The 27,100-nt window shown below is 37.6% G+C and overlaps 4 protein-coding genes and 2 pseudogenes across 7 annotated transcripts; 2 read left to right on the top strand and 4 right to left on the bottom strand.

Annotated features, from left to right (window-relative positions):
* Positions 1-32: 32 nt before the first annotated feature.
* On the bottom strand, positions 33-1,867 carry LOC137718730 (pentatricopeptide repeat-containing protein At1g20300, mitochondrial-like). The gene has a single exon (XM_068458270.2). It carries the CDS (start codon positions 1,735-1,737, stop codon positions 127-129), a length of 1,611 nt encoding a protein of 536 aa, XP_068314371.2. The 5' UTR covers positions 1,738-1,867; the 3' UTR covers positions 33-126.
* A 2,463-nt stretch (positions 1,868-4,330) lies between these two features.
* On the top strand, positions 4,331-4,946 carry EMB1793 (LYR family of Fe/S cluster biogenesis protein). Its single transcript, XM_068458215.2, has one exon. The coding sequence runs from the start codon at positions 4,367-4,369 to the stop codon at positions 4,832-4,834; it is 468 nt and encodes a 155-aa protein (XP_068314316.1). The 5' UTR covers positions 4,331-4,366; the 3' UTR covers positions 4,835-4,946.
* Positions 4,947-7,489: 2,543 nt separating this feature from the next.
* LOC137717306 (putative prolyl 4-hydroxylase 3) lies at positions 7,490-10,284 on the top strand. The gene is made up of 8 exons (XM_068456616.2): positions 7,490-7,873; positions 7,988-8,072; positions 8,407-8,504; positions 8,603-8,700; positions 9,044-9,173; positions 9,312-9,499; positions 9,591-9,680; positions 9,975-10,284. Exons 1-7 carry the CDS (start codon positions 7,683-7,685, stop codon positions 9,662-9,664), a joined length of 864 nt encoding a protein of 287 aa, XP_068312717.1. The 5' UTR covers positions 7,490-7,682; the 3' UTR covers positions 9,665-9,680; positions 9,975-10,284.
* Positions 10,186-12,350, bottom strand: LOC148695388 (pentatricopeptide repeat-containing protein At1g20230 pseudogene; annotated as a pseudogene).
* Positions 10,186-21,080, bottom strand: LOC137717305 (putative nucleoredoxin 2). Of its 4 annotated transcripts, none has more exons than XM_088698979.1 (8): positions 20,650-21,080; positions 17,162-17,653; positions 16,159-16,793; positions 15,747-15,904; positions 15,466-15,592; positions 15,284-15,383; positions 14,108-15,160; positions 10,186-12,390 (listed from the first exon to the last, which is right to left on the bottom strand). In XM_088698979.1, the coding sequence occupies exons 1-4, from the start codon at positions 20,806-20,808 to the stop codon at positions 15,895-15,897; spliced, it is 1,296 nt and encodes a 431-aa protein (XP_088555105.1). In that variant the 5' UTR covers positions 20,809-21,080; the 3' UTR covers positions 10,186-12,390; positions 14,108-15,160; positions 15,284-15,383; positions 15,466-15,592; positions 15,747-15,894. The 4 variants fall into 4 exon arrangements, with proteins under 4 accessions (XP_088555105.1, XP_088555103.1, XP_088555104.1 ...); XM_088698977.1 differs by lacking the exon at positions 15,747-15,904 and adding an exon at positions 12,464-12,507; XM_088698978.1 differs by lacking the exon at positions 15,747-15,904 and having other exon boundaries at positions 14,108-14,175; positions 14,387-15,160.
* A 4,248-nt stretch (positions 21,081-25,328) lies between these two features.
* On the bottom strand, positions 25,329-26,247 carry LOC137716824 (E3 ubiquitin-protein ligase ATL23 pseudogene; annotated as a pseudogene).
* Positions 26,248-27,100: the final 853 nt, after the last annotated feature.

Below are 27,100 nucleotides of genomic sequence, written 5' to 3'. Positions count from 1 at the left end.
AAAAATCGTCAAAATTGTGATCCTCCCAACTCCCAAACATAAAACGCTACATCATAAATTCATACGAAAACAGGTAATCCAACGACTAATCTAATGCAAGCAATGCAGCTAAGCTAGTTCTACAGACTACACTGCCAACGGCCGTGTAACGAAGCCCCTATCAACCATCTTCTCCACCAATTCCTCCTGCTTCTTCAACTGCCCTGCCTTCCTCAACTGTTCTAGAACCATCTCATAAACCGGCATACTCGGTTTCAAGCATTTCTCCTCAATCATCTCCCTGCAATACCCGTAGGCATTGTTCCAATGCCCCATTCCACGATACATGGAGATCAAAACCTTGTAAGTGTTCACGTTGGGTTCAACTTCGTTCTCATCCATTTCCCTCTTCAGCTTCAGCACCATATGAGTCGATTTAGACTCGGCAAACATCTGCATTAGTGTATTGTAGGTCACCGTGTTCAACTCGCACTTCAACTCCTTCATCTTAGCATACATTCTGTGAGCACCATTCACATCCTTCAACTTCGCAATGCACCGAAATATGGCATTGAAACTCGATGCATTCGGGGTGCAGCCTTTCTTAACCATCAAATCGAGCACCTTAACTGCATCTTCAAGATTCTCGTCCTTACAGTGACACTCTATAAGAAAATTATAAGTAATGGCATCCGCATTGCATCCCAGCCTCTTCATCTGAGTATAAACTTGCAACACCTTCTCTGTCCGGCCAGCCTTCACATGAACCCTCATCAGATTATTGAAAGTAATCGAATTTGGTTGGCAACCGGCATCAATCATCTCAGCGAAAACATCATGGGCACGCGCAATTTGGCCGCACCTGCACAAACCATCGATCACGATGCTGTAAGTATACACGTTCGGCATGATCCCGGCCACCTTCATGTCCCGAAATACCCTCTCCGCCTCCAAGATCTTACCAGCTCGACACCAGCCATTAACCAAGCTAGTGTACAGTACAACATCAACTTCAAACTTATGCTTCAAGCTATCGAAAAACGACTGCGCTTCGCTGGCCCTTCTCTTCTTGCACAGAATCCCAATCACTACCGAGAAAGCCATCCTATCAGGCTCGCAACCGTACTCCTCCATACGATTTAACGCGTGCACCGCCTCCGCAGCCAATCCGGCCCTTACGTATCGCCGGACAAGATTCGAGAAAGTCTCGACCGTAATCTCAACATTCCGAGCTTTCATCAGGTCGATCACGTGCCAAGCCAAATCGAACTGCCTCACCTTTCCAGCGAGGTCGACCATCTCGTTGTAGGGCTCCGATTTCTGCTCGAACCCGTCGCGGGCCGTGGCCCAGTTGAAGAAGGCAACTGCCTGGACCAAGGGGATGCCGTGGCGGACACCACCGCACTTCTCGATCACGCTGCGGACGACGGAGGGAGATACAGAATGGACGGCGGAGATTTGGGAGAAGTCTTGCGAGAGAGCAGGGATTGTGAAGGTGGGGTTCGGGGGATGGGGGTTGGGATTAGGATTGGGGTTGTTGCGGTGGTGGTCTTTGATGAGGGAGTGGAATTTGTCGGCGATTAGGGTTTCGTCGGCGGATAGGTAGGGGACAGGGGCAGTTTGGGAATCGTCGTCTGGGGTGTCGGTCTCTTGAAGATGGGCTTCTGAAGCTGAAGAGAAAGAGTAGGGTTTGAGAATTCGCGGCGGAATGGGAGAGAGAAAGCGGCGGAAATGGAGGGTTGATTTGGTTAACGCCATAGCTGAGCTTCAGTCTTCCCAACACTGCGAAGACGGGAGAAAGGAGACGGTGGAAAGAAAGAGCGAGGAGGATTGACGCGCGAAAGTTAGGCCATATGCGACGTCGTTTGGTTAAGAGGCAAAACAAATTTGAAAAACTAAAGTCAGACAATTAGCACGTCATAATTTACAACTAATGAGAGATTAGAAAACCATGCACAAACCTAAACAAACAAACAAAAAACACATTCATAAGCGTCGTTAACTATGGTACGGATCATATTTTGGTAAGTTTAATATCTCTCCAAGTACCCGGTCAATCAAAACCCTAACTACAAACTTATCGACGACCTCAAACAATTCTTCATATGGAATTTCAACGTTTATAATATCATCGTTCTCTTCACTCTGCAATGCCGTCTTCGGCACCCGATACACTCTTGACCCATCTTTCACCTTCATATACTTTCCGTATCAACATTGTGACAACATAGGCGGCGGCGTCTTCCACGGTTTTAACGGAATCAATTCCTTCAATGCCAACAAGTTCGGAGACCTATCAACGGTATCCATTTATGACACTCTCAGAGCACTTCCACTGTGGGAAACCCTCCCTCAGGCTATTCATAATTTAATCCACCCAGTAAACAGTAACTGCATTTTGCATCTCCACCGTTGCACTTGAATAGTCCTAGCAATAGGCAATAAAATATTAGTTTTTTTTTTAAATAATACAAAATAATTTTATTTGTAATTTCAGATAGGATTTTTAATCAGTCTCGTTGTACCATTTTCTATTAAAATTTTTTTTTATTTTTTCTTTTCACATGGTGCAGCACACCATTCAAAACCTTTTTTTTATTATTGTTTTTTTTCTTCTTTTCACATGGTGCCAACACAACATTCCAAAAGCACCCAAACCCCTTCTTTTCAACCCGTGTCGCCCCCCCCTAACGCACCCAAACCCTCCTCGCCTCTCTTCCTTCATCTTCACCACCCCACCGTCGCCTCTCTTCCTCCATCTTCACCATCCCACCCACCTCAGCCTCCATCAACGGTCTCGATCTTCTCCGTTCCCTAACCAAACTCTCTCTCTCTCTCTCTCTCTCTCTCTCTCTCTCTCTCTCTCTCTCTCTCTCTCTCTCCCAAAAACAAATCTCAAATTGTGCGATCTGGGCGCTAGTGGAAGGAGGAGGATTGCGAGGGGGCGAAGGTGGTGTGGGGTGTGGCGGCAGCTACAGCGGAAGAGGGACTGGATCTCTGCCATTTGTCTGTGGGTGTTCATCAACCTTGGTGATGAACTCCGGCAAAAGCCATTGAGTTCGAAGCTTGGGTTTTACAATTTTTTTAATTTTTTTATTAATATTTTATATTTTTATTAATTTTATATAATGGTTGACGTCGCCCTGACGTCAGCCCACGTCATGTTGCCTTCGGGTTCTCAGGCTGGCAACTCATGTCGGGCCTCTCCCTCGGGCCCGCTTAGGCTCTATCGCCAACATACTCTGGGCTTGGTTGCTCGGGCTCTCTGCCATTGTTCGCGGGCCTACCCCTCAAGGGAGAGCAAAGGTTCAAATCCAAGAGAGTGGGTAGTAATAAAAAGGAAAACTAATAAAAATGACTTGAAAACTTTGAGTTTTAACGATAAGGACAAATAAAGGGTAAAATGAATAGTATCAGGATTGAATTTTTAGTGTAAAAATGTGATTTTTCGTTAAAGTGAACATTAACGTGGGCTTTTCGTTAAAACTTCCGTAATAAAAAGGCTGTAAAATTGCTGCAATTTATGGTGTGCAATAAGCATATACCTCTCCTAGGATTTGTGTGCGTTAGTTGAGTCACAATTGAACACTAACTAGTATGCTAATTTGGTAATCAAATCTTATTAGGAAGGGGACTATAGCTGGCTTTCCTAATTTCCTTTGGGTAAGGATTGTAAAATAACTAGGGAACGTTAAGAATTATAATAACAATTTGATAAGGATTCAACTGCTGGTAAGCCAGAAAATTAAAAAGAAAAAAAGATTTGTGTGTGTAGGTGTGACCGATTGGTTAACGTAGTGTTCTGGTTCTTCATACTTGAGTTCGAATCCTTATTCCTATTGAGTAAAATAGTTTAATGTGATATGCATTTTAGAAAGCAGTCATGGACTAGGATTTAAAGTAATTTGGTGGATGATTGGAATAACCGAGAACTAATTCCTAATTGGAGCTGTTTTAGAGTGAAAAAATAATATGTAGAGACAATCAAGGGTTTGGAAATCAGTATGTCCAATTTTACTTATACTGAAATGATCTTAACAGAAAATACAACTGTATTATTTGGTTAAATTAGGTAATACATTAATGATTTTTTTATGTTTTTTTAACAATATTGGTGTCATTTAACACAGTGGCGGAAACTAATGATGTTTATGGAACCTTGTGCGGATTTAATCTCACCAGTCCCCCTACGCCCTAACATCTGGTATTTATCTACTAACGTTATTGTTTGTTAAAAAGAAAAAAAATCTAATGTTTTGATCCTCCACACATTTGGGCCTAAAGAAAAAGTTTTTAAGCCCATATCAATTCGATGACGCTTTCGGCCCACCTTATATTTATTCTATTTGCTCCAATCTTCTGCAACCCCCCCCAACTGAGCAGAGAGATGACCGCGAATCTACAAAAATGTCGAATCGCTCTGAAGCTCATCATCGGGCGCAACGACGCCGTTTTCAATTGTAGCTGGCGTCTATTGCACGAGGGCCCGGACACCGTGGAGGAGCTTCTGGACAGACACATAGTGAAGAAAGAGAAACACCTCGACGAGGAGGAGGAGGAGTTGCTGAATCGGCGGCGACTCACCAGCACTCGGCGGGAGGCGCTGAGTCTGTACCGAGATATAATTAGGGCGACTCGGTTCTTCATGTGGCCGGACTCTCGAGGCGTTCTCTGGCGAGACGTGCTGAGGGAGAACGCTAGGAAGGAGTTCGAGGAGGCCCGATTCGAGACGGATCCGGAAGTTATAACCCGACTTCTCATCGGCGGTCATGATGCGGTGCAGTCGGCAATAGATAAGCTCGCCGAGAAGCAGCGGCAGCAGATTCAGAAGGAGCGAGGAGGCGGTCAAGATTAAGCAGGTTAAACGGTTCGATTTTTGACCTTTTTGTTCTTGTAAAAATGTGATTGAGTATGTAATATTGCTCTGTGTGGTAATTTTCAATGATTAAATAAAGTATTTACAGAAATAGGTATAGATTGCTGAAATTTTCCTCTATGTTAGCTGCAATGGTTTTGTTGATGCACAAAATCGCGTTGATTTGAAACAACTTAGTGTCAAGGTGCCAAGTTTCTGAGACAAATTACAATAACCAATTGCTAGAGCTCAGAATGGTTTGAAGAGGGAATGAATGGAGGTCCATTGATCTCGAGAAAATCTGTAGTATCATCAGTTGCATACAACCATATTTAGGGGTTGTATAAAACCGGTGACACCTGTTCTAAAAATACCCGCCTAGGCGCTAGGCGGCTGGCCACCGTTCCGATTAATGCATAGGTGTTTGAAAATTAAGAAATGACGCCTACACCTGCTAAGGCGCCCGCCTAGACCGCCTAGGCACTTGCCCAAACCAGCCTAGGCACCTGCCCACACCCGTTTAAGTTGCGAATCACTTAGACAGAAAATAGATAACTTTCATTTTACATTTTCTTTTTCTCAATAAATTGTACAAGACTTTTTGAATACTTAAATAAACACACATTATATGATTGTTCCTCATGTTTTCAATATGTTCTAATGCTTCATAATATATACGTTATTCTATTTTGTAATTTATAATGAAATTATATATATTTGAAGTATAAACAGATACTTATTTACACGAAATATTTTAGATTTATTTAAATCTGTCTTGTTTGTCTAGGCGCCTGCCTAGGCGTTATGCCCCAATCCGCTACCCGACTAGTGCATAAGGGTTGGTTTGAAACAACATAAATCGGGTTGATTTGAAACAACATAAAGTGTCAAGGCACCAAGTTTATGAGACAAATTACAATAACCAATTGCTAGAGCTCAGGAAGGTTTGAAGAGGGAATGAATGGAGGTCCAATGATCTCGAGAAAATATGTTGTATCACCAGTTGTATACAATCATGACTAGAAGTTGTATAAAATCAGTGACACTAAGAATCTCTTGTTAATCTCCGACCAGAAATGTGTCATGTGTCTGCTTGATTGAAATTTTGTTTAGCAGAAATAGGATACCAAATCTGGTTTCAGTGAGCATAATTCACTGTAGAATTGAAGAAGCTAGCGTTATCTCGGAAAGTCCATTTTTATCTCAATGGCTTATGTATCTGTGATTGTGTGATTGCTTTGAATGATATAGCGTGGAGTAGGTGATGCTGATAAGAGTCTTAAGATAGATTTTTTGTTGATATTGCTCGTAACTGCGTGTGTATGTTTATCTTACGTTGTCGGTCTCAAACCTAAATAAAGGAGTGGGAGGAGGACAGTTGGCACTCCGTTTTTCACTTCGAGTCGCTATGATTGCTCGCACCTGCTTGCTGATCAGATCCATTGGGAAGTTTTAGAAATTAAGCCTATTTGATTCAGTATTAGCTCAGGTTCCTTTCACTTTTTCAAAGCCTCATATATCTTTACGTAGAGAAAGATGGATCCTTTTAAGTTAGGAAAGGCAGAAGGTTGATTGGTTTTTGTTAGAAACTCCTCAAATATTGTTCAGGGATTTTGCTGCCACTCGAACTCGCTTTGGATTCATGCCGCAGCATAGCGACATTTTTAACATGAAATATCCACACGCTCCATTTCTCTACGTGCCCACTTTTGTTTTTGATTTTGAATTGAGTAAATCAAAGGAGAATCAATTGACGTAAGTAAGGGCTGGTTTGGTATTGTTGTACTTTTAAAAAAAACTGATTCTGCTGTGCTGTGAGAATAAGCGGCTGTGAAATAAAGCAGCAGAGTGTTTGGTAAATTTTTTTGTAAAAGTGTTTTTGAAAAAAAAAAAACAGTATTATAGTGTTTAGTAAACTTTTATGTAAAACAGATGTGAAAAAAAGCCGATTTTTCAAAGCTGGGTTTTGCAGCTTCTTGTTTTTGACTTTTTTTCATCCAAAACTGTGAAAAAAAGCTGAAGCTGAATGTTTACCAAACACAAAAACAGCTCCTAGCTTTTTTTGATACCAACTTTTTTCAGAATCACCTCAGTACCAAACCAGATCTAAATCGGGCGTGCTCGATTCTTGTTAGTGTGTTCTTTTTAGCCCCAATTTTACATTAGTGCCAAATGCAACCAATTTTGTTATTCAAAACTGCAGGCAAAAAATAAGAAAAAGAAAAGAAAAACAATTAATTAGAACTCGTTTGAATGTGTTTTTAAAATGATTGAAATCGTTTTTAGAGAAAATATTTTTTGATTTCAAAAGCATTTAAAGTGTTTTTTGCAATAAGTATCAGTTATGTGATTTTTCTAAGAAACACTTTAAGTGTTTTTTGAGAATTTAATTGCATTTTTACAAATAATTGGTTCCACAAACATTTTCACCAAAAACGCTTTTACTCATTTTAAAAGCACATTCAAATTAGCACTTAGATTTCCTGAATATAACCAGTGTGCAGCCTACAACACTCCAAAAGCTGGAAAATAAAACCGCCACAGACGAAATCACCAAAATACCTATTAATTAACCCTCCCAAAATTCAAACACCAGGGTAATTTCGTCAGCTTGACTAGTTGATAGTTAACCTTCCGACCTATCAATAACGGACACGTTTCAAAAATGACATAATCATTTGCTTGGCGTTCAGACCATCTCCCTCACTGAGATTCTGAAAGCTTCCGTGTCCCCGAGTGGCGAGTTCTCAGGGAACTCAGAATTTAAGCACTCAGCGATCGCTTTTGCATGAGAATTAGGGTTTTTGCATCCAGATCAGAGGTCTAGGGTTTCGGAGCTCGTTCAACAATGGCGAAGGGAAGGTACGGTCGGTTGCAGAGCAAGAAATGGTCGACGTTCATGCTCGTCTTGTCGATGCTGCTCATGCTATCGGTGGTGCTTCTTATGCTTCTCGCTTTCGGAATCTTTTCGCTTCCGGTCAGCACCGACGACTCTTCACCTAACGATCTCAGCTCTTTTAGGCGGAAAACCTTCGAGAGGTGCGCATTTCGCTCTTAAGTGAATTCGATCTGTTCATAGTTTAAGTTAATTTGCTTTCCTTTTATCATCATTTTTTCTGGATTTAAGTAAATAAATGCAATTTTGTTTGTCAGAGGTGATGGATTGGGGAATAGAGTAGAGCAGTGGACGGAAGTGATTTCTTGGGAGCCCAGAGCCTTCATATATCATAATTTCTTGGTTAGTTTTGCTCATTTTAATTAATTAATCTGTTTTATGTGTTTCAGATTATGGTTTGATCTTAATTTTATATTTTGTGAGAAACGTGAAATGTGAATTATGCAAATTAGTGTTGAATAAAAGAAACTTTAACGAAAAGCTCCTCTACTGTTTAATTTAACGAAAAATCACATTTTTACACTAAAAAGTCAATCATGATACTATTCATTTTACTTTTTATTTTGTCATTATCGTTAAAACTCAAAGTTTTTCAAGTCTTTTTCATTAGTTTCCCTTGAATGGGGAACTTTAACGAAAAGCTCCGGAATGTTAACCTTGATATGATTTTGAACAGTCCAAGGAAGAATGTGACTACTTGATAAACCTTGCTAAACCTCATATGGTAAAGTCATCGGTTGTTGATAGCAAGACTGGGAAAAGCAAAGATAGTAGGTATGCATTTCTAAGCATTTCGATCTCTACATCTATAAATGTAGTCTTGGTGTCACCTTAGAAATATTTTACGATGCCTGAGAAATCCTTCTCTGCAGGGTGCGCACAAGCTCTGGAATGTTTCTGAAGAGAGGACGCGATAAGATAATTAGGGATATCGAGAAGAGAATAGCAGACTTCACTTTCATTCCTGTAGGTATGATGCTACTACACCTCCAAGTTTCTTCTACTACACCTCCATGTTTCTTATAGCCGACCCCACTTAGTGGGAAAAGGCTTTGTTGTTGTTGTTGTCAAATGATTATTTGATTAGTGCCTTGTACCGTGAGTCCGTGACACCTCTCGTTTAAATCAAATGCCTTTTTATCGCATAAATTTCAAAAGGAAAAGAGTTTTACAACTATAATATTGTTCAATGATGCTGAAATACAAATTTGGATTAATTCTTTTTGCTTCCTAAGTGCTTTTATCTCCATGTATCGGTTATATCTCAGTGTTATGATTATCTGCTGATTTTTATTCTTGCGTGCAATTTTCAGAGCATGGAGAAGGACTTCAGATTCTCCACTATGAAGTTGGGCAGAAATACGATGCACATTTTGATTACTTCCTAGATGAGTTCAACACCAAGAATGGTGGCCAACGGGTTGCTACTCTTTTGATGTATCTGTAAGATTGTTTTTCTCTTCCCACACGTTCAATATATTTACTAAAGTAACTTAATTTGTATCACATTACCGTGTCTTATGTCTCTGGTTTTTTCAGCGTTCTCTTTCTAATCTACCATTTCTTCTGCCATTGATTCAGGTCAGATGTTGAAGAAGGCGGTGAGACGGTGTTTCCTGCTGCAAAGGGGAATATCAGCTCTGTGCCATGGTGGAATGAATTATCTGAATGTGGTAAACAGGGACTTGCAGTGAAACCTAAAATGGGTGATGCACTGCTATTCTGGAGCATGAGGCCCGATGCAACTCTAGACCCGTCAAGTTTGCATGGCAAGCTCTTTTGCACTCTCTGCTCTCTGTTTTTTTGGGTTATCCAACATATATTGTTACTGATTTTTATTCATTTTATACGCTGTCATAGGCGGATGCCCTGTGATAATTGGTAACAAGTGGTCGTCTACAAAATGGATGCATCTTGAAGAGTACAAAGTCTAAGTCGTTTTATGTAAAGGTACAGCGTTGTTACTTTCGATCATTAATATGTGAATACGCCTTGCTCAATTAATTGACATTCTGCATAAAATATGCTCGAAAGTTAGGATTTTGCTAGATGTCCTGTAACTGGTGGTTAGCCTTGGGTTTATGTGATGATTTACATCCGTATTCTAGTCCTTAAAAAACGAGATGTTGCCTGGACGTAACAAAAAGCCCTTGCAAGGTGGCGTCCAAAATCTAAAACATCTTGCAATAATCCATCAATAGTTTTCCTTGACTTCATTGTCTAATTTCTTTATGTGTTCATCAGGATATGAAGAGAGTTAAGCTGTGCAGGTCGTCCATGGAAGTTAGCAGATTTAGGATCCCTGACAAATGAAAGCAGCCATCCGATTCTAACTGAGTGCGTATGGTATGGTCTGAACCACCATTCACTTGATTTTCTGGTCTCTCAGCAATTTATACCTTGAGATTACAGTGAAGTTATACCAAAAAACATATTTTTATCGAGAGGAACGATGTAATTACAAATTTGTTTTAACCTTTATAATGTTGTCACATTTTCTCAATTTGTACATTCTTTTGTACTATTAGCATTTAAATTCTTCAGTTTTCTTGTACTACTGGTGCCTAGTCGAATTTACTTACAACATGATAGACACCGGACTTATTGAAGACTGCCTTCTTGTCGAATTTATTGAAGAGATGCAATCATTCGTTCTTGTAAAGATGATGAACTGAAGCAAACAAACGAGGGCACTACATGAGTACGTCAAAAGGAGATTCATCCTTTGAATTGAGGTGTCTTCAAGTCCTAGTTCCGCCATGTACACGCCGGGAGGATTTCCCAACCCTTCCATCCACGTTGTATTTTATAGCCAAAAGTAGCAATAAGCTCAGTTTCGTTGAGCACGGCATGGAAAAGTCGAACAGAGGGGCCTATAAATGGAACGATTATGCGTCGGACTTAGTAGCTTGAACTTGAAGAAACTTCATCCTTTTGAAGAGTAAGCCCCTAGTCAGACGTGCTGATAGTTCACCAATAATCCCCACAAGAACAAACTCCGTCTTTAAAATGACGAAAACGATTGTTATCTCTGACCGAAATCTCTCTTGCTTCACAGCATGGCAACCCCACATATCCTGAGGTTCTTAATCACCCTGATGGAGGACCCCGGAGGAGTGTTCTGAAGCCCTAACGCCACCGCCAACTTTTCACCGTCCGCACAGAAGGTGTTCCTTGTCCTGTTCCTCCACATCTTGCAATACAAAGTCGGTATTGGGAAAGTATCCAGATTTCTTCATCTCCGAGCTCAGTTGATCCACCTTGTCAATAATTTGGTTCATTTGCGGATGCGCCTTTGTCTCCTGCAAGAAGCATGCGCACTCTATTCTTCAGTTCAATCCAACTGCAGCCAGGGTTCTTCCTCAAACCATGACTCTTCCTTGTATCCCTCACCCTATCGACTTCCGCCCACATGCCCTCAGAACCATAAATATTTGACAGAAGAATGTAGTTTCCGTAATTTTTCGGTTCCAAATTGAAGAGCTTCTTTGCAACAGACTCGCCTGAAGTCACATTACTGTGTACTCCACAAGAACTTAGTAAAAGCTCCCAAAACACTAGCATCTGGTTCAAACGGCATTTTCTTGATCATGGAATCAGCCTCATCAAGTTTTCCAGCCCGTACGAGAAGTGTCACCAGGCAAGCATAATGCTCCACTCTCTTTTAGACAATGCTCCTTTGACATACTGTTAAAATAATTCCATCCTTCTTCCGTTAAACCCTTCTGGCTGCATGCGGACGGTATGCAAGTAAAGCTGATGAAATCGGGCTTCTGACCATTTTCTGGTGTGCATTTTATCAAAACAAAGCCGAGACAAGTGGATTTTTCCGCATTTCGCGTACATATCAATCAACTCGCTACCCACATACACATTGTTAGAGATCCCCATCCTGAGAGCAAAACAGTGGGTTGCCTTCCCGTGCATCAAGGCTGCAATGTTGCCGCACGCTGGAAGCAAGGGATGGTCACAAAGTTTGGCTTCACACCCTCAATCTGCATCTCTCTGAATAGCTCCAAAGCCTCCATATCCTTCCCATTCTGAGAACAACTAGCAATTATCGAGGTCCAAGACAATATTCGGTTCCATTCCTTGGCCCTTAAACCACCGGAATATCTCCAGTGCGTTGTCAACAAGACCATTTCGCGAAAGCCCTGTGACTAAAGCATTGCAAGCACCAACATCCGTTTGATCCATTTCATCGAACAACCGTGACATCTCAAGTGTGCAGGCACACTTCCCATACATATCAATAAGCGCGCTTACGATACATTTGTCTGACACAAGTCCCTGCTTGATCACGGAGCAGTGAATCTGAACCCCCACTCCCAAATTGTTGGCGTAAAGAGAGAGGAGCTTGGTGGTGAGATTGGTGTCGTTGGAGAGGCCGGTTTTGAGGATTTGTGCGCGGGCTTGACGCACCTGCGATGAGGAAGCTGTGAAGGGGTTTAGAAATTGGAGCAGTGTTTTGTGCAGATTTTCTAGCAGATTCAGAGGTTGCCTTGTCATGGTTTCCTCTGTAACCAGTTCCCTCCAAAAGTGCCAACCAGAATACCAGCACACCAGAACAAAATACGTCCACGTTTGAGCGACATGTCGTGTAATCTTTATCTTAATCATGCGATCTAATTACATAACAGCCCCCTGAGGTTCGAGCCCGCTGTAAAAAAAACACACAATGTTTCATTTTTTTTCACATTACTACCTAACATTTACATAAGTTTTCGTCTAACCGAAATCTTAGCTTCCACATGGTACGTTGATAGGTAACGGAGGCCTAAATAGTTAGACACAAAAAGAGTTTTAGTTAGGAACTAGTAAATTTTACCCGTATGTTGTTACGGAAACGAAAATATGACTATAGATTATATTTTTAACATATAAATATGCAAAGAGTGTTATAAATACTAAACAGAAAATGGAACAAATATTTTTACAAATATGTCTAAGTTTATATAATTTGCGGAAAAAACATTATCAAATGTCTTATCATTAGTATACAAAAATGGTTAACCTAGTATTCCCCCTTGGCAGTGATCCTAAAGAGCCCATTGTTTATATACACAAAAAGAATGAGGAATTCATGTAAGGATCAACTATTTGCACACAAAAAAATGTGAATCAATACTTATTTATTTTGGATAACACATGCCAACATCCTTTTAACACATGAGCAAAAAAAAATTTTATTGAAGCAGTCACTGCAGAAAAAACAGTATTGATCATCAGGAGAAAAAAAAAAAAAAGAAGCTACAAATGAAAGAAAAAAAAGGAGAAAAAGCAGAAGCCAAAAGCAAAAAGAAAAGAAAATAAGACAGCAAACATGCAGGAAAGAAAAGAGAAATAAAAGAGAATAGAGCTTACAAACATACATTGCTTTGTCACATTTTTTTAATTATTTTTTTGTCCTGCCATCATTTTTTTTTTTTTTTTTTTTATCTTTTTCTGGACTAAAAGAAAGACTTATCGTGCCACGCCGGATTTAACTCATATATATATATATATATAATTTTTTTTTTTTGGCCTTACCATCAGTTGCTTTATCATCCTTTTTTGTCCTGCCCCCAATTTTTTTTATCTTTTTCTGGACTAAAAGAAAGACTTGTCGTGCCACACCGGGTTTAACTCACATTTTTTTAGATTTTTTTACCTTACCAACAGTTGCTTTATCACATTTTTTTAATATTTTTTTTGTAACATTTTGTTTGTCTTACCATCAGTTGCTTTAAAAACAGTTTTAAACGGAAAATTATAATCTGAGTTGTTTTCTTTTTGTAAGAATTCTCATAACCCTAAACAAATATAAAAGTTTACTGCAAGCTTATAGCTAATCGGGTCACATTCTCCTTCCTCTGCAAATAAACAAATCAAAATTCGATGCCGAAAACTATTTAAAAATATATATATTTGTTGTTTTGCTTTTCTTTAAAAAAAACGTATACAATTTTACACATTTTCAAATCTGCATATTTTTAAGATCTTGTAATTTTTCAATAAATTTATTAGTTTGGCATTCTCAATCCAAAAAGACTAAAATTGTTATCTTCACAGCATCAAAGATTGCTGGTTGTCGTCGCCATAGCGTTTCCAATCATATTGTCATTTTGGATAATTTACAATTGATTTTACCACAATTAAAGCTAACTTTATTAATTGCAATGTAAATATTATTCAATCACTCACAACTATTTCACAAAAAGCAGAGACCCATTTTTCATTATTTATTGAGAAAAACTATTTGCAAATGGCCAAAACTGAAATATCCAAACAAAAACCACAAAAAACTCATATGCAAACAAAACATAGTCCCTCCGAAAAAAAACAAAAAACCATTCCATCCAACAAAAGATTCAGGAAAAAGGAAAAAAATTATATACCTTGATGATAAAGAGCTTGCAAAGCTGCAGAGAAAAACTGGAAATTCGAGCAACAACTCTTGCTGCAACTAAAAATCAAGGCAGATCAGAAAAGTACACCCAAAGCTTGAAAAAAATTAAATCACATACAATCAAAAAAATAGAAACTCATCAGTAAACGTTTGATCGTATCCTTAACTTTTTCTGAAATAAAAAATCAAAACACATTAGACGACCACACATAAACCATGAAAAAAAAAAAATTGAAATCCCATGTGGCAAGAAAACCAAATAACTCACCAAGACCCACAGCACTAACCCACAAAATCAGCCAAAAGATACAACATACGGGAAAAAGCTAAATCTGGGAGAGAGAGAGAGGAAGAGAGAGCAAACGGGTGGAAAACAAGAGAACCAAATGCAATGGGGGTAAAAGTTCGATTAAATGCAGTCAAAAGGAACTGAAAAATAAAGAGAAAGCAAAAAGCGGCGATCAAAGACGCGTGGAAGTGAAGGGCACAACCGTCCTCTAACTGTGGAAAGCAAGAAAGATAACGAATAAAAGGAAAATTTTTAAGGGTAATTTCGCCATTTCACTGTTAATGAACAGTATTAAGAAACTGAGTTTTATTACATATAATTTAATAACTAAGGTAGTAATTTGAAAACAAAAGAAAACGTTTTGTCGTTTTTCGAAAGTGAGTCCCCAAGTTTTACAGCCAGTTGACACAACAATTTAGTGCCTAATGTTCGTCAAATTTTATTTTTGACTAAAAGTTTGTAATAAGTATTGTTTATTTCTATTCCATAAATTTCATAATACGGAAAGCTTCAAAGTCAATTTAGCCCAACATATTTATATTTACAGCATGTAATTTGTATATTCTTGTTATTAATTTGGCCAGGTAGTGCGTATGATACATGGCCGTATGATATATAACAGCTTGAGTTTGTTTATGGACATTGGTTTACTTTACAGAGGCAGTCAAGCAGAGCTTTGAGTTTATCATCATAATCGTGACGGCCTCAAACCCTCATCATCTCCTCAAACTCCTCGTAATTGATTTTTTCATCCTACAAAAAATTTAAGACTTCAGTCATCTGGAGAAACACAACGGCAATATACATACATATACATACACGCGCAAATATATAAATGTGTGTACATATAATAAGTATTTGTGTGTAGATGATTACTTTATCTGTTTCCACATCATTCATGATTTCGTCAATAGTAGCGTCGTCCCCCATACCATATTCAATCATTGCTTGTCTCAGTTCATCTCTGGTGATAAACCTGAACAGCTTAAACCAGTCAATGATGATTCAGTAGAACTTAATTATCGAAACTCTGGATTAATTAAATTGATTAAACTAACCAGCTATTATCCTTGTCGAAGAACTGGAAAGCTTGTACAAATGTTCGTCCCTCTCCAGTTTATGGCGATGCATGGTGGCAGTTATAAATTCAATGTAATCTAGAGTCCCGTTCTTATCAACGTCGGCCTAACCAGAAAAGAAGAACAAATTAATGTAAACTAGATATTATTAATGTCAAGTGAAATTCGAGCATGAAGATAAAAAATTTCGAGTACCGACGGCATTCATCAGCTGCTTTATTTCTGTAATGGAAAGCATGCCACGGAATAATTGAACTTACAAGCATGCCAGGAAATAATTGCCAGAACTAACACCACGGTGAACAATGACAATGAATCATAAGGATTAGACTACATGTGATCCAATATTCTAGTGAATAGGATGTTGGGTTTCCAGCCACGTATCTCGGGTTTTAAATTTTCGAATCCTCACCATCCCCTTAATAACAACCAAAAAAAAAAAAAAAAAAAATCGTATGGATTAGAAGCCAATGGATCATAAGGATCGATAATAACTGATAATGAAGTCCAAATTACTTTAAAAATTAGAACAATGTTACATACAAAATGATTAAATAGGGAATTAATTATTCTCAATCCCAAACCTTAGTTAAAAACCGAGATCACAAATTGTATAATACAGCACAAGTTTAATTAGTAATTTAGTAATATTAATAAGCTTCAATAAATCACCTATTGGTGTTGGTATTGCTATTGGGAGTGGTAGCAGTCACACACTTGGGGTGCACCTCATATCCACATTCAAGACACTGGTAAGCCCAACCACATCCTTGTTCATCACAATCACAACATATGAAGGGCCCTCCTCCGTTGCCCTCCGACACCAAATTCAGCTCGTGTCGATGCCCTCCGTGGTACACCGACCGAGGGAGGTTCTTAGCCTCTTCATCCATTTTCTTCTCCAGCAACTCCACTTTGGCATCCGTAAAGGGATACGCATTTTCTTTGTACAAGTTTATAAGATTTCTGCCCTGCTGGGTCACAGTTTTACCATCAGGCCCTAAAATTACCAAACGAGGGATACCTTTAACGTCAAAATGCTTGACAAGTTCTTTTATGTTTGGATCTCCAAAGGGTAACGCTAGCCATGGCATGGTGTTGAAGTATGAGTCGAACGAAGTTTGGTCACGATCACTCGACACAAATACTATCTCGAAGTCTTCTCCGTCGTGATCATCCACTAGCACTTTCTCCTTAATCATGTCGTAGATGGAGATCAACCTTGGAGTGAAATTAACGCACGGACGACACCATTGAGCTGAGAAGTAGAGTCCAATGGTTTTGCCTCTCAATGAAGCAACTGACACCTGTGTGCACAAGAGATATAAAATGGGAGATTATATTCACACACCCCAAATTACTTCTCCCATACCTTTTTTTTTTTTTTTTTTCTTTCTCTATCAAGGGTTAGTGGTGTGTAGAAAATATTAAAAATTTAAAAAGGTGCGGGAGAAATAATTTGGAATGTATGAATATAATATCTCATGCATATATGTTAAACTGCAAGAGTTCTTTGTGCATCATCTATGACATTGTCTAAAATATCTAATAGCATGTCAATACGTTTTGAGAAAATAATATCAATATCGACACAGTATTAACAACATTAAAAATTTCATAGCAAGATTATATGTACTTGGATAAGGCATGCTCGAAAGCATAGACAAAATTTTACCTGTTTAGGCGTGGGGTGACCCAAAAGATAATCTCTATCATGGTTTGTTAGTAAATTGGTCAGAGTTTGGTTCTCATGCCTCGCCTTGTCCTCATCTTGCAATTCCTCCAACCTTTGTTTTGTAAAAGGGAAGGCATCGACCCCGTAACGGTAGATAATTTCAACTCCATCATTCAACGCCTCTTCCTTGTTATCATTAGGTTGCAAAATAACCAAGCTGGGAATACTTTCCACATCAAACTTACGGTTCAAGGCTTTCTTGGTGTCCAAGTCAGAGAAAGGAATCGCCAGCCACGGCATGCATGCATGGTATTTGTTAAAGGCTTCAGAGTCTTCGTCAGATGACACGTACACAACCTCAAAGTTGGACCCACTGCTCTTCAGCTGCTCGTAGATGCCAACCAGGACTTGGTTGAAGTTCCAGCATGGCGGGTACCAATTGGCTGAGAAGTAGATGCCTATTATCTTCTCATTAAGATCAGAAACTGTCACCTGCAATATATTAAAATGTTAAATGTGGATGCCTAATGTCCTTTTACTCCAACTTACATATTTCTTTGTATTCCTTTAAATAATATTTATAGAATTAATGCATTACTAGGACCCACAGAACAAAACATTCAAAAAGTAAAAACACATTAGATTTTTATATGTCAAAATTGATCTCACACAATCTCTATGTCAATTTACGTTATATTGACATACCGCCCAAAGTGTTCGAAAAAAATTATGTGGCATCCTACGTAAGATTTAGCATCTACTTTCAAGATGTTTCAATTAAAATTATTTACTTAACTTTTCTTTAATGTACACTAACTTCTTTGGAATCAACTATAAAAAAAATTACATAGCATTCTACGTAAAATTTAGCCTCTCCTTTAAAAATGATCTAATTAAAATTATTTCCTCGATTAACTTTTCTTTACCGTACACTAACTTATTTGGAATCAACTATAGAGTACATAATTAACATAGTAAAGACGGGTTCCTGAAAATACCTTAACAGAACGAAATAATGTAAGAATAATAGTATACTTACCATTTATTTATACATTTTCTCTAATAGAAGTATAATCCACTAACACACGTGAATTCTATTTCTATTAAAAAAATAATACAAATGATAGTACAATATAAAAATATAATTTTTTGATATCGTAAGGTTTAGGGCGCAATATTATAAAGAATAATGATATTGACCAAGACCCTTTCATTCAAAAAACATGTATGTCGACCTTTATCATTTTCATTATTCCACGCCAAATACTTATCCAAAGTACTGGGTGCATGGACCAGAAGCATCTGGAAGTGTGGACCGCCTGAACAATTCCGACAAGAGGGATACATCGATCAATGAGCTGAAATTTGCCGGTTTTCACCCACAGGTGAGAATCTAACTTAAGCTCGAAAGCGGATGTTGTACCAAATAAACGTTCAGGTGGACGGACGTGATTGGACCGCGTGTTGCCCCAGTAATATTGATGTGGGACGGAATTGACATTAGGATGCCACATGTCGATTTAGACAATCAACAATGCGTGGTTGTCCATCTTTGACTGTGACACCACTTTATCATGTTCATCTCGTGACAAATAGCGTCAAAATTTGCTGCGTTTCTGCTTTGGTTTGGTAAATTTCAATCTTCCACACTCACAGAATAAATTACTGAGAATAATAAGTTACTTCAATGGTGAGGTAGATAGAGTGATCGATAAGAATTACATAATTGTTATTAACGTTTCAAAAATCTTATTTTATATTTTAAATTTTTTATATTAAGAAAAAAAAAATATACTTATGAAGAGTATAAAATGAGATTTTTAAACTACCAATAACACTTTCCAAGAATTAAGTTTGAGATTAATTTTCTTTGGTAATGAAATTACCTAAAAAATGTACAGATCATTAAGCACATAATATGTTGTTGAGCTAAGAGAGGTTTCACTTTTTCTTTGGAGAGGTCGTCTACAATTAAATTGTTTAATTTAAAACGAATTTTCGCGTACTCAAATGTTTGATCATCATAAAGGAGGGTGGATGACCTCGAACCTCATAATTAAAGGGCCTATATCTAAAAAAAACCCTTATAATCATTTAGAATAATTCATAAAATGACAATATAATCACTCTGAATATTGCTCCTAGAAGCATCTGCAAAAGATGTAGCAATTGAATAGCTAGTTAAATTTATTGTCACGCAAGAAAACCGCATCTCAAACAAAGGAAGTAACCCTTAGCAAATTGAAGAATTAGCAATTAATCTTACATTCCTTCAAGTGAGCAAATTAAGTCCCGCTATATATTTTGCTAAAATATTATTTAGTAAAGATTTTGAAACTAAAATTTTGGCTTAGACGACAAGATAAAGTTAACATATTTATATTTTCTTTGACAAAAAAAAAACATATTTATATTTTAAACTGAAGGATGAAATTTGAAGAGCCAGTTGAAAATTCGGTTGGAGTGACAAATTTTTAAAGTAGCATACAGTCAAATGGGTTAACGAAAAACACTTGAAGTTTACTAGCTCCTTTAGAGATCGTCTAAGATGGTGTTTATAAGATTTACATATTTTGGTAAAATTTGTCAAATACGTACTGTAAATTTCCCTTTTCTTTGTTCTATAGATCATCAGCATAGCATGCATGAATTGTGAGAAAAGCTTTACGTAATTTACGCACTCTTGCATGAAATACTTAATAAACCAAGACTCCGCGTACGCGTACGTGTGTCTATATATGTGAGTGTATGTGTGTGTGTGTATTATGTATAACTCATAGACTCACAATACATCTAAAATTCAGCTCAACAAAATAAGAAAATTTATCATAAGTGCAAGCACACAAATTTAAAATGTAACATTCAAAACTCGATCGTTCTTATCTTGTTGAATCTTGACATTTTCTAATCATCGATCAAGAGACTCGCAAATATCCCCAAGAACAACACGATCATTTATTATCGTCTTGTTAAATTAGTTTTGTACTCTTATGTATAACAATATAAATACAGAGGCCTCCGTAGGTTTGAGTCGCACAAGAGTACGTTGTTCTACTATCGTCTTCGTGTGGTAGGGGACGGAGATTTTTCTACAAGGGATTTGGTTTCTTTAGTGGGAAAAGAAGAGGGGGGAGGGGGGGGAGGGGAAACACACACACACATATGGACCTCCATTAAATCTATGATTATAAATCTTCGTCTTGTTCAAGGATTAACGGGAAGATATGCAGCTATGTTTTTAGTCATATTTTATGTCTTGCAGAGATAGTACATATCTCAGATCCATCTCAGAATTATTAAATCGGATTGCATAAAAATTCCGACATAAATATTCGTTTCATGTTCCGTATATCTTTGGATTTTTATCCATAAGAGAAAACTGTTTTCAGTCAGGTGTTTTTCTCTAAATTTCAGTTAGACTTTTCTTCTCCTTCGGAAGGAACAAAATTAAAAGGAAAAAAAACCTTAATTTACTGAAAGAGAGATACCTGGTTTCCAGTCGGAGAAAGAAGGTAGTCACGATCTTTGGAGGCCAGGAGAGATGAAACTCTTGAGCTCGAGACAGCAGCGCCACCATACCCACCACCACCACCGTTGCTTACTGCAGCTTCAGAACCATGACTGATCTTCACGTTCATCTCCTTCATATAGATCTCTTTCTTTACCACCGGCACAATATGGATTGAAGACGGGAGAGAGAGAGAGCGCCGTAGGGGCTCAAGAAAAATCAATCAAAAACAGTAGAGCCTCCACTACCATCCTTCCAACTCCTTATATTCCGTTCCAAAGAACCTTATTCCACCACGTCATTGCATCCAATACTAATTAAGCCCCCCAACCCATCCTACATACATCCGAAAGTCTGCCCCCACCCCAACCCTAGAGACTCTGATTGCCTACTTCTCAATTGCTTTTTGCAAAACTGCTGCTTTTCCAATCACCACCTCGTTTTGTACCCAAAAAAAACCCAACTTTTAGTCTGTCCTTACTGTTAAAGGTCAACCCTAACCAACCAGAAGGTGACACACGTCCAGGTCATTGGATGGTGGATAGCTATGAATTCTAATTATCATTGCCAAGGAGGCAAGGTCCGTGTAGTCATAAAGGACTTTTGAATCGATGGTTTTTGATTTATGAAAGCCAAACCAACAGAGGGACACATGTCCGTCGCTACTTATTTCCATTCTCTTTAATCAACTTTTATATTCATGCTTTTTCCAGGAAAATGTGAGCCCCTTGACGAATCAGCTGCATTATTTTTTTTAGAATAATCCTTGCAAATCTCTTGGGACTGACGTATTTTTATTTTATAAATTTTATAAGGAGTTCTTAGTTTTATGGTAAATTATTCGAAATAGAGACTGTTTAGTAATATGAATAGTTCAAATAATTGAACTGTTTTGTAGAATTATCAGATAAACTGGTTAAATGGTCACTTTTAATAACACTGATACTGTTTTCAATTTGGTAACTATCATATTCACAATCCATTAGGGATATGGTTTTATTATAAAATATCTTGATATTAATTGAAGTAAGATTAGGGTATTTAAACTATTATTTAGTTATTGATATGGTTGATGTGAGACATTTCAATACATTTATTGTTTATATATTTTGTTGGTTTCTTGATATATTTTAATAACTAAATGATATTCAATTCGAAAAAAACTTTTGACTACTTATTTTGTCAATGAATTTTTGGTTAAATTTCAATTTTCTTCAACTATAAATCAAGGTCATGTAAGCAAATTTTTATTTTATTTTTTTTTAAATTCTAGCCTCATTGAAATCAAATTTTTACTTTGCTACTGAGTACATTCTGATTATTAACTTCTCGTGATTAGTTCTCTCTATTCAAGTCTTTCTCTCTTCTAACATAACATATCTCGTGAGCACATAAATAATCACGAAATTTTTTTCACTTTATATAAGTCATTCTCCTACTAAACCAGCCAAACTTGGGTGAACCAGTCATGTTTTTAGAAACCATGAAACGAAACAACTTAGGGTAACGTGGAGCTCTGCATAATCAAGCTATAGGGTTTTGCCTCAGTTACCCTAACCGAAAACGATTTAGAATCTAACGTGGTCCCACCGGAAGCGATCTGCCGAACATCGAGGCCACCTGTCCTTCCTGGTTGCATCGTCCAACCAAGAAAAAGCCAAAAGTGATCGTCGTCCCAAGCAGAGATCGTGAACTGCAAGACAGCCAGTGTTGGGGCGTGGCCGAATGAGGAAGACACACGTGGAACGTTTCGGCTGCACGCCTGATTTAGAGTCTTTGGGTAAAGTTGTTCGGGCGGGGGCCCACCACCCAAGGTTGACTCACGTGGGTCGTCGTTAGCTGATGACAAGTGCCTAAGTTTGGTTATCTTCTTAATCTTTGTTTAAACAACATAGTAGGTTTTTGATTGGGTTCTCTTTCTTCTTATTTTTCTTTTTTTTTTTTAATAATAATAAAACTGATATCTAACACATTAATATAAATATATTCCCACACTGACTTTATGAAGAGGCTAGTAGCATTATGGAAATGAAACGCCCTTTTAAACTTCTTCATTCGAATTCGAAGCTCTCAAACTTTTTTCTGTTCCATTCTCCATGAAAAAACAAACTTAATTATTGAAAGAAAAAAAAATCAAAGTTATTAGGCCCAACGGCGAGTTGGCAAGGCACTATGTGCAATCATTCATTGGAATTGGAGTAGGAATCTCTCTTTTCCTATTATCACCCTCTTCCCTTACCTCCTCTCATACTTTTTTTTTTTTTTTTTGTCATTTTCTCTATACAAAAAGTTCAAAACAAGATGTTGATGTAACTAAATAGTAACCATTTAAATAAAACAAAAGCGAAAGGAGAGAAATTAGATGAGAAAAGAATCCTGCTCTGCCAGAATTTTGGAGCACAATATAGTTGTGTTTCACGTGCGAACTAGGTTGGGTTCTTGGGTATCTAACTTTCATGTTACATTGGCCTTTAGGTTGTACAGTTCAAAATTAATGTTTTGGGCTAAAATGGATTTTTGTTGAATTGCCCCCGACATTAACCTATGCCCATGTTGATTTTTCGGATTGGATCAAATTTTTTCAAATCTTGAGCCCAATTGAAAATGAAATTTCTTTCGTTTATACAAAATATTTTTTACTTTAAATTAATCTAAGTTATAGGAAGGTGAACTAATTTGAAGTTCTAACCATGAAATCAATTTGTATTATAAGTAGTATCTTATTTTTTATGAATAAATGAAATGTCCCTTAATTTCCTGAGAGGGATTGTTGCTCTTAGTAGCCGCCCTCATGTCTGCAGTTTTTTTTTTTTTTTTTTGTAAGGAAGCGGGGAATACAAATCAAAGCTAACTTAAAACGTTAGAGGAAACAAAGGGAATTCGAAATACCCCAGAAGTATCATCCATGAATGCTGATCCAGTCCAAGCAAGAGGCTGATTGGGTCATCATGTGTTTTGCTTGGGTTTGTTTGCCTTTTAGCCTAATTGCAGCTTATTTTTATGTTGATCTCCCCCGCAACATCTTAAATAAAGCCAAAATTCATATTAAAACTAATCCACTACATAATTCTTCTCCCTATAAATATGTTTCAACTCATATCTTCTCAATTTGTCTTATCATTAGTCTAAAGCCTTGTACAATTGCGTCGACAAGATTAAGGTTATCGATAGGAGTTTACTTTACCAACAATAACAACATCCCTGCCCTTGCCCCAAATTGACAGCAAAGCTTCCCAACCAATCTCCATGATGATCCCTTAATACACCACCAACCCCAAATTCATCTATAATTTATCATTCTAGAGCCATCAACATTCTGATCCCACCAACTTATATCTAGGGGATTCCAAGTAAATAAAATTTCTCTCTTATCAGGATTAACATAAGTGTGTGGAGTTATTTAAACTCAACACGTAGACAAAAAGTATTAGTGATGTGAAAGGACGTCTCCTAAGATGAGGTTCCAAAGAAAACAAAAAGAGATAGTTGCTCAACTCCACGTCCGTTAACATCCATTTTTCATGATGAATTTGCGTTGTAGTGCGTATTGACTTATTACCTACTCCACATTTGTACGCTTGTGACACGATATTTTAACTTTTGACAAACAAAATACATCTCTGCAACACTCATTGAATAACCAATGACTGATAATTGATACAAAAGTTTGGAGATTTGTTTTTGGTAAAACATTTGAGACTTTGTTTAGGCAGACAAAATTTTTTGACTAAATTTTGAAATCATGTGATGTATAACCAATAAGAAATAAGCAAATCAATCAGCACTTAATAAACAATTCAATCGTTAACAATCACATCATATGGTTTATTAAATTTGGTCTTCTAGCACTATCATTTACTATCTTGATGACATAAACCCAATGATTGCGGAGGAATTATGTCTTTAAAATTCCTTTTCTACTACTCAGTACTCACCCCTTGGCATTGGAAACACAAAGCACGCGACGTGGCAGGATTTATGGTTCCAGCTGCCCAATTCTGTGGATACACTGATTACGGACTAGATTCATTGCTTGCAATCAACGAAATGAATGAAGAAATCATTTGTGAAAGGAATTTCAATTTTCAGGTGGGAACTCATGAATCAAAATTTGTTTGGCTTCCAATATAAATATGTAATATTAGTAGGAGAATTGACGTTTAAATATAAGGTGACAAATAATCTATAATGAAGTTACATGAGAAATAATTCATGAAGAACCTTAATTTTGGAAATAAAGTTTTTTCAACATTGCCTCTGAATTTTGAGCATGTTCACTTAACAAAAGTTGGAAAAATGAAGGAATCGGAGAATGTAGAAAGAAAGAAAGTAAGAATAAACAATTAGATCAACTAAACGTAAGGGAAAGTTCCTCGTGTTTATTAATTCCAATTTCAATTTTTATTCCTTGTAGTAACCATTCCTTTGTTATGAAAGTGGTAGTGAAATTGGTCGTGAGAAGACATCTACTGTTTACAGTCGCAAGAGATGCCGACATTAGATGCCACTTTCACTGTTTAGCATAGTCCATCATATTTAACATCTAATGTCGACATTTATTGCAACTGTACCACTATTTCTTATGTCATTGTTATAGTATTGCAGTTCTTTTCGAATCGCTTTGTTTCAAGGAAAAAAAAAAAGAGAAGAAAAGGTCCGTAAAAAATGGAAATTATATATACGTAGATTGATACAACTCAGAAAATAATAAATTTGACAATAAACAATAACAATCTAGTGGCTAATTAATAACAAAATTTCTGTCAATAGAGTAGGAAAATGAAACTACAGCTAGCTTTTGCTTTTCTTTTGTTTCGTAATCAGCACGGATTCTCAGAAACATCGAGAGACTGATCAACCGGGTGAATTTTTGCTCGACAAACCGGGCAAAACGAGTGCTTCGAAAGCCAGGTATCGGCGCACAGCAGATGGAAGGCGTGGTTACAGCCGGGAACCACCCGCGCCGGTTGCTCTCCGTCGATATCGTCCAAACACACCGCACATTCCCTCCTCTCCGCCATCACCTCTTTCCCCGTTATTTTAGGCAACTTGTCGAGTTCTGACGCCGACAACCCCTTCTCGGAAACCTGCTTGACAGGCAGGCCAATGTCGCCGGCCTGGTCGTTCGTAGCGTACCATAACAGACATACGTACACTATGAACACCGCGCTTATCCCCACGCACGGCAGAAACATTGTCAAAAACACCGAAAGCAGCATTTCGATGTTTTCTTTACGGGAATCAAACTCCTACAGTGAACCGGAAAATTCAAATTCTACAGTAGAACTAAGGTTTTTTATGGTGGCCGGTGGAGAAGTTGGTCAGGTGAGGAGTGATGTTGTTGTGCGCAGCAAAACATAGCGGAAATTAGGGTTTTTCAAACAAGACAAAACGAAAAGTCATGGGAAAATGAGAAATAAATACCATGGCTTGGGGAGATGGAATTCTGAGGTGGGAAAGTGACTTGGTGACTGGCTGGGTGGTTTACAGTGTGAGTAGGCAATGGTGACGTGGATCTGTTATTTCCCCTTTGTTCACGCGTTTCGTGTTTCGCAAGTTTCTTAAAAGTGAAATATCTTGGTACATGTTGTAAAATCGACAGTGTGTGCAGTGGAATAAATGAAACAAAACACAAAATTTACGAGGTTCCTCTACAGTTAGTGTGACTGGAGTACGTTCTCGAGGCAGCAGTGATGCTTTCATTATAATTTGGAATAATAGGAGTATAAAGACAACTCTCCATATTATCTCTCTATTCTTCCTCTCTTCTCAGCCACGTTGCTTCTATCCTCATTCGTATCTCTCCTCCTTCTTCACCTCTCATTCATTTTATAAGCAAAGAGAATATTATTCACTTTACAAATTTTCCACAAATGAATAGTGAAAATAAAGTGCATGAATAGTAACAAATCATTCATATGGCTCATCCACATATTATTCACAATAGTACAACTATTTTCCCTCTAGCAATATGTTTTAAGTAAAAATCAATTACTTAAAAACTATTTACGATACATATTTTCATCGACTCTCGTAAAATCGACAACTTTATTTGCTTAGAATTACCCTTCACACTATCGATTGTATATAAATGAAATTCTTACGTGTAACATATTGAACGCAAAAATCGAAACACTTTTTCAAACTTCGAAATTTTTATTTAACGAAGGAGATTGATTATTATAAAATTAAATCAAACTCAAATTTTTGGTCTAGCCTAACAAAATTATGCGTATCTCTTCGTAAACTCTTTGGTCCACTACTGGATAAGATTGAGCCTTAGGTAAGGATGAGTTACATAACTCATGCGTGTGGTTGGGTAACATAACGCATCATATTTTTCCTATTTCGGGTTTGTAGCCAATCCAGTCTATGTTTTAATTTCTCTTACCAAAACATTGGTTGGGCTACAAGTCCAATTTAATTGAAAA

The sequence above is a fragment of the Pyrus communis genome, chromosome 8 (assembly GCF_041283825.1).
Source record: "Pyrus communis isolate YQ-2024b chromosome 8, ASM4128382v1, whole genome shotgun sequence".
NCBI classification, from domain to species: domain Eukaryota; kingdom Viridiplantae; phylum Streptophyta; class Magnoliopsida; order Rosales; family Rosaceae; genus Pyrus; species Pyrus communis.
The sequence above is the reverse complement of the archived record's forward strand: the minus strand, read 5'-3'. Positions and strand labels throughout refer to the sequence as shown.

Excerpts from the sequence above, each read along its gene's own strand:
- LOC137718730 (XM_068458270.2), bottom strand. The coding sequence starts at position 1,737 with ATGGCGTTAACCAAATCAACCCTCCATTTCCGCCGCTTTCTCTCTCCC.
- EMB1793 (XM_068458215.2), top strand. The coding sequence starts at position 4,367 with ATGACCGCGAATCTACAAAAATGTCGAATCGCTCTGAAGCTCATCATC.
- LOC137717306 (XM_068456616.2), top strand. The coding sequence starts at position 7,683 with ATGGCGAAGGGAAGGTACGGTCGGTTGCAGAGCAAGAAATGGTCGACG. Across the intron at positions 8,701-9,043 it reads CTTCACTTTCATTCCTGTAG|AGCATGGAGAAGGACTTCAG; the intron begins GTATGATGCTAC and ends TGCAATTTTCAG. Across the intron at positions 9,174-9,311 it reads GCTACTCTTTTGATGTATCT|GTCAGATGTTGAAGAAGGCG; the intron begins GTAAGATTGTTT and ends CCATTGATTCAG.
- LOC137717305 (XM_088698977.1), bottom strand. The coding sequence starts at position 20,808 with ATGAAGGAGATGAACGTGAAGATCAGTCATGGTTCTGAAGCTGCAGTA. Across the intron at positions 16,794-17,161 it reads GTCACCCCACGCCTAAACAG|GTGTCAGTTGCTTCATTGAG; the intron begins GTAAAATTTTGT and ends TTGTGCACACAG. Across the intron at positions 15,593-16,158 it reads AGCAATACCAACACCAATAG|GCCGACGTTGATAAGAACGG; the intron begins GTGATTTATTGA and ends TTTTCTGGTTAG.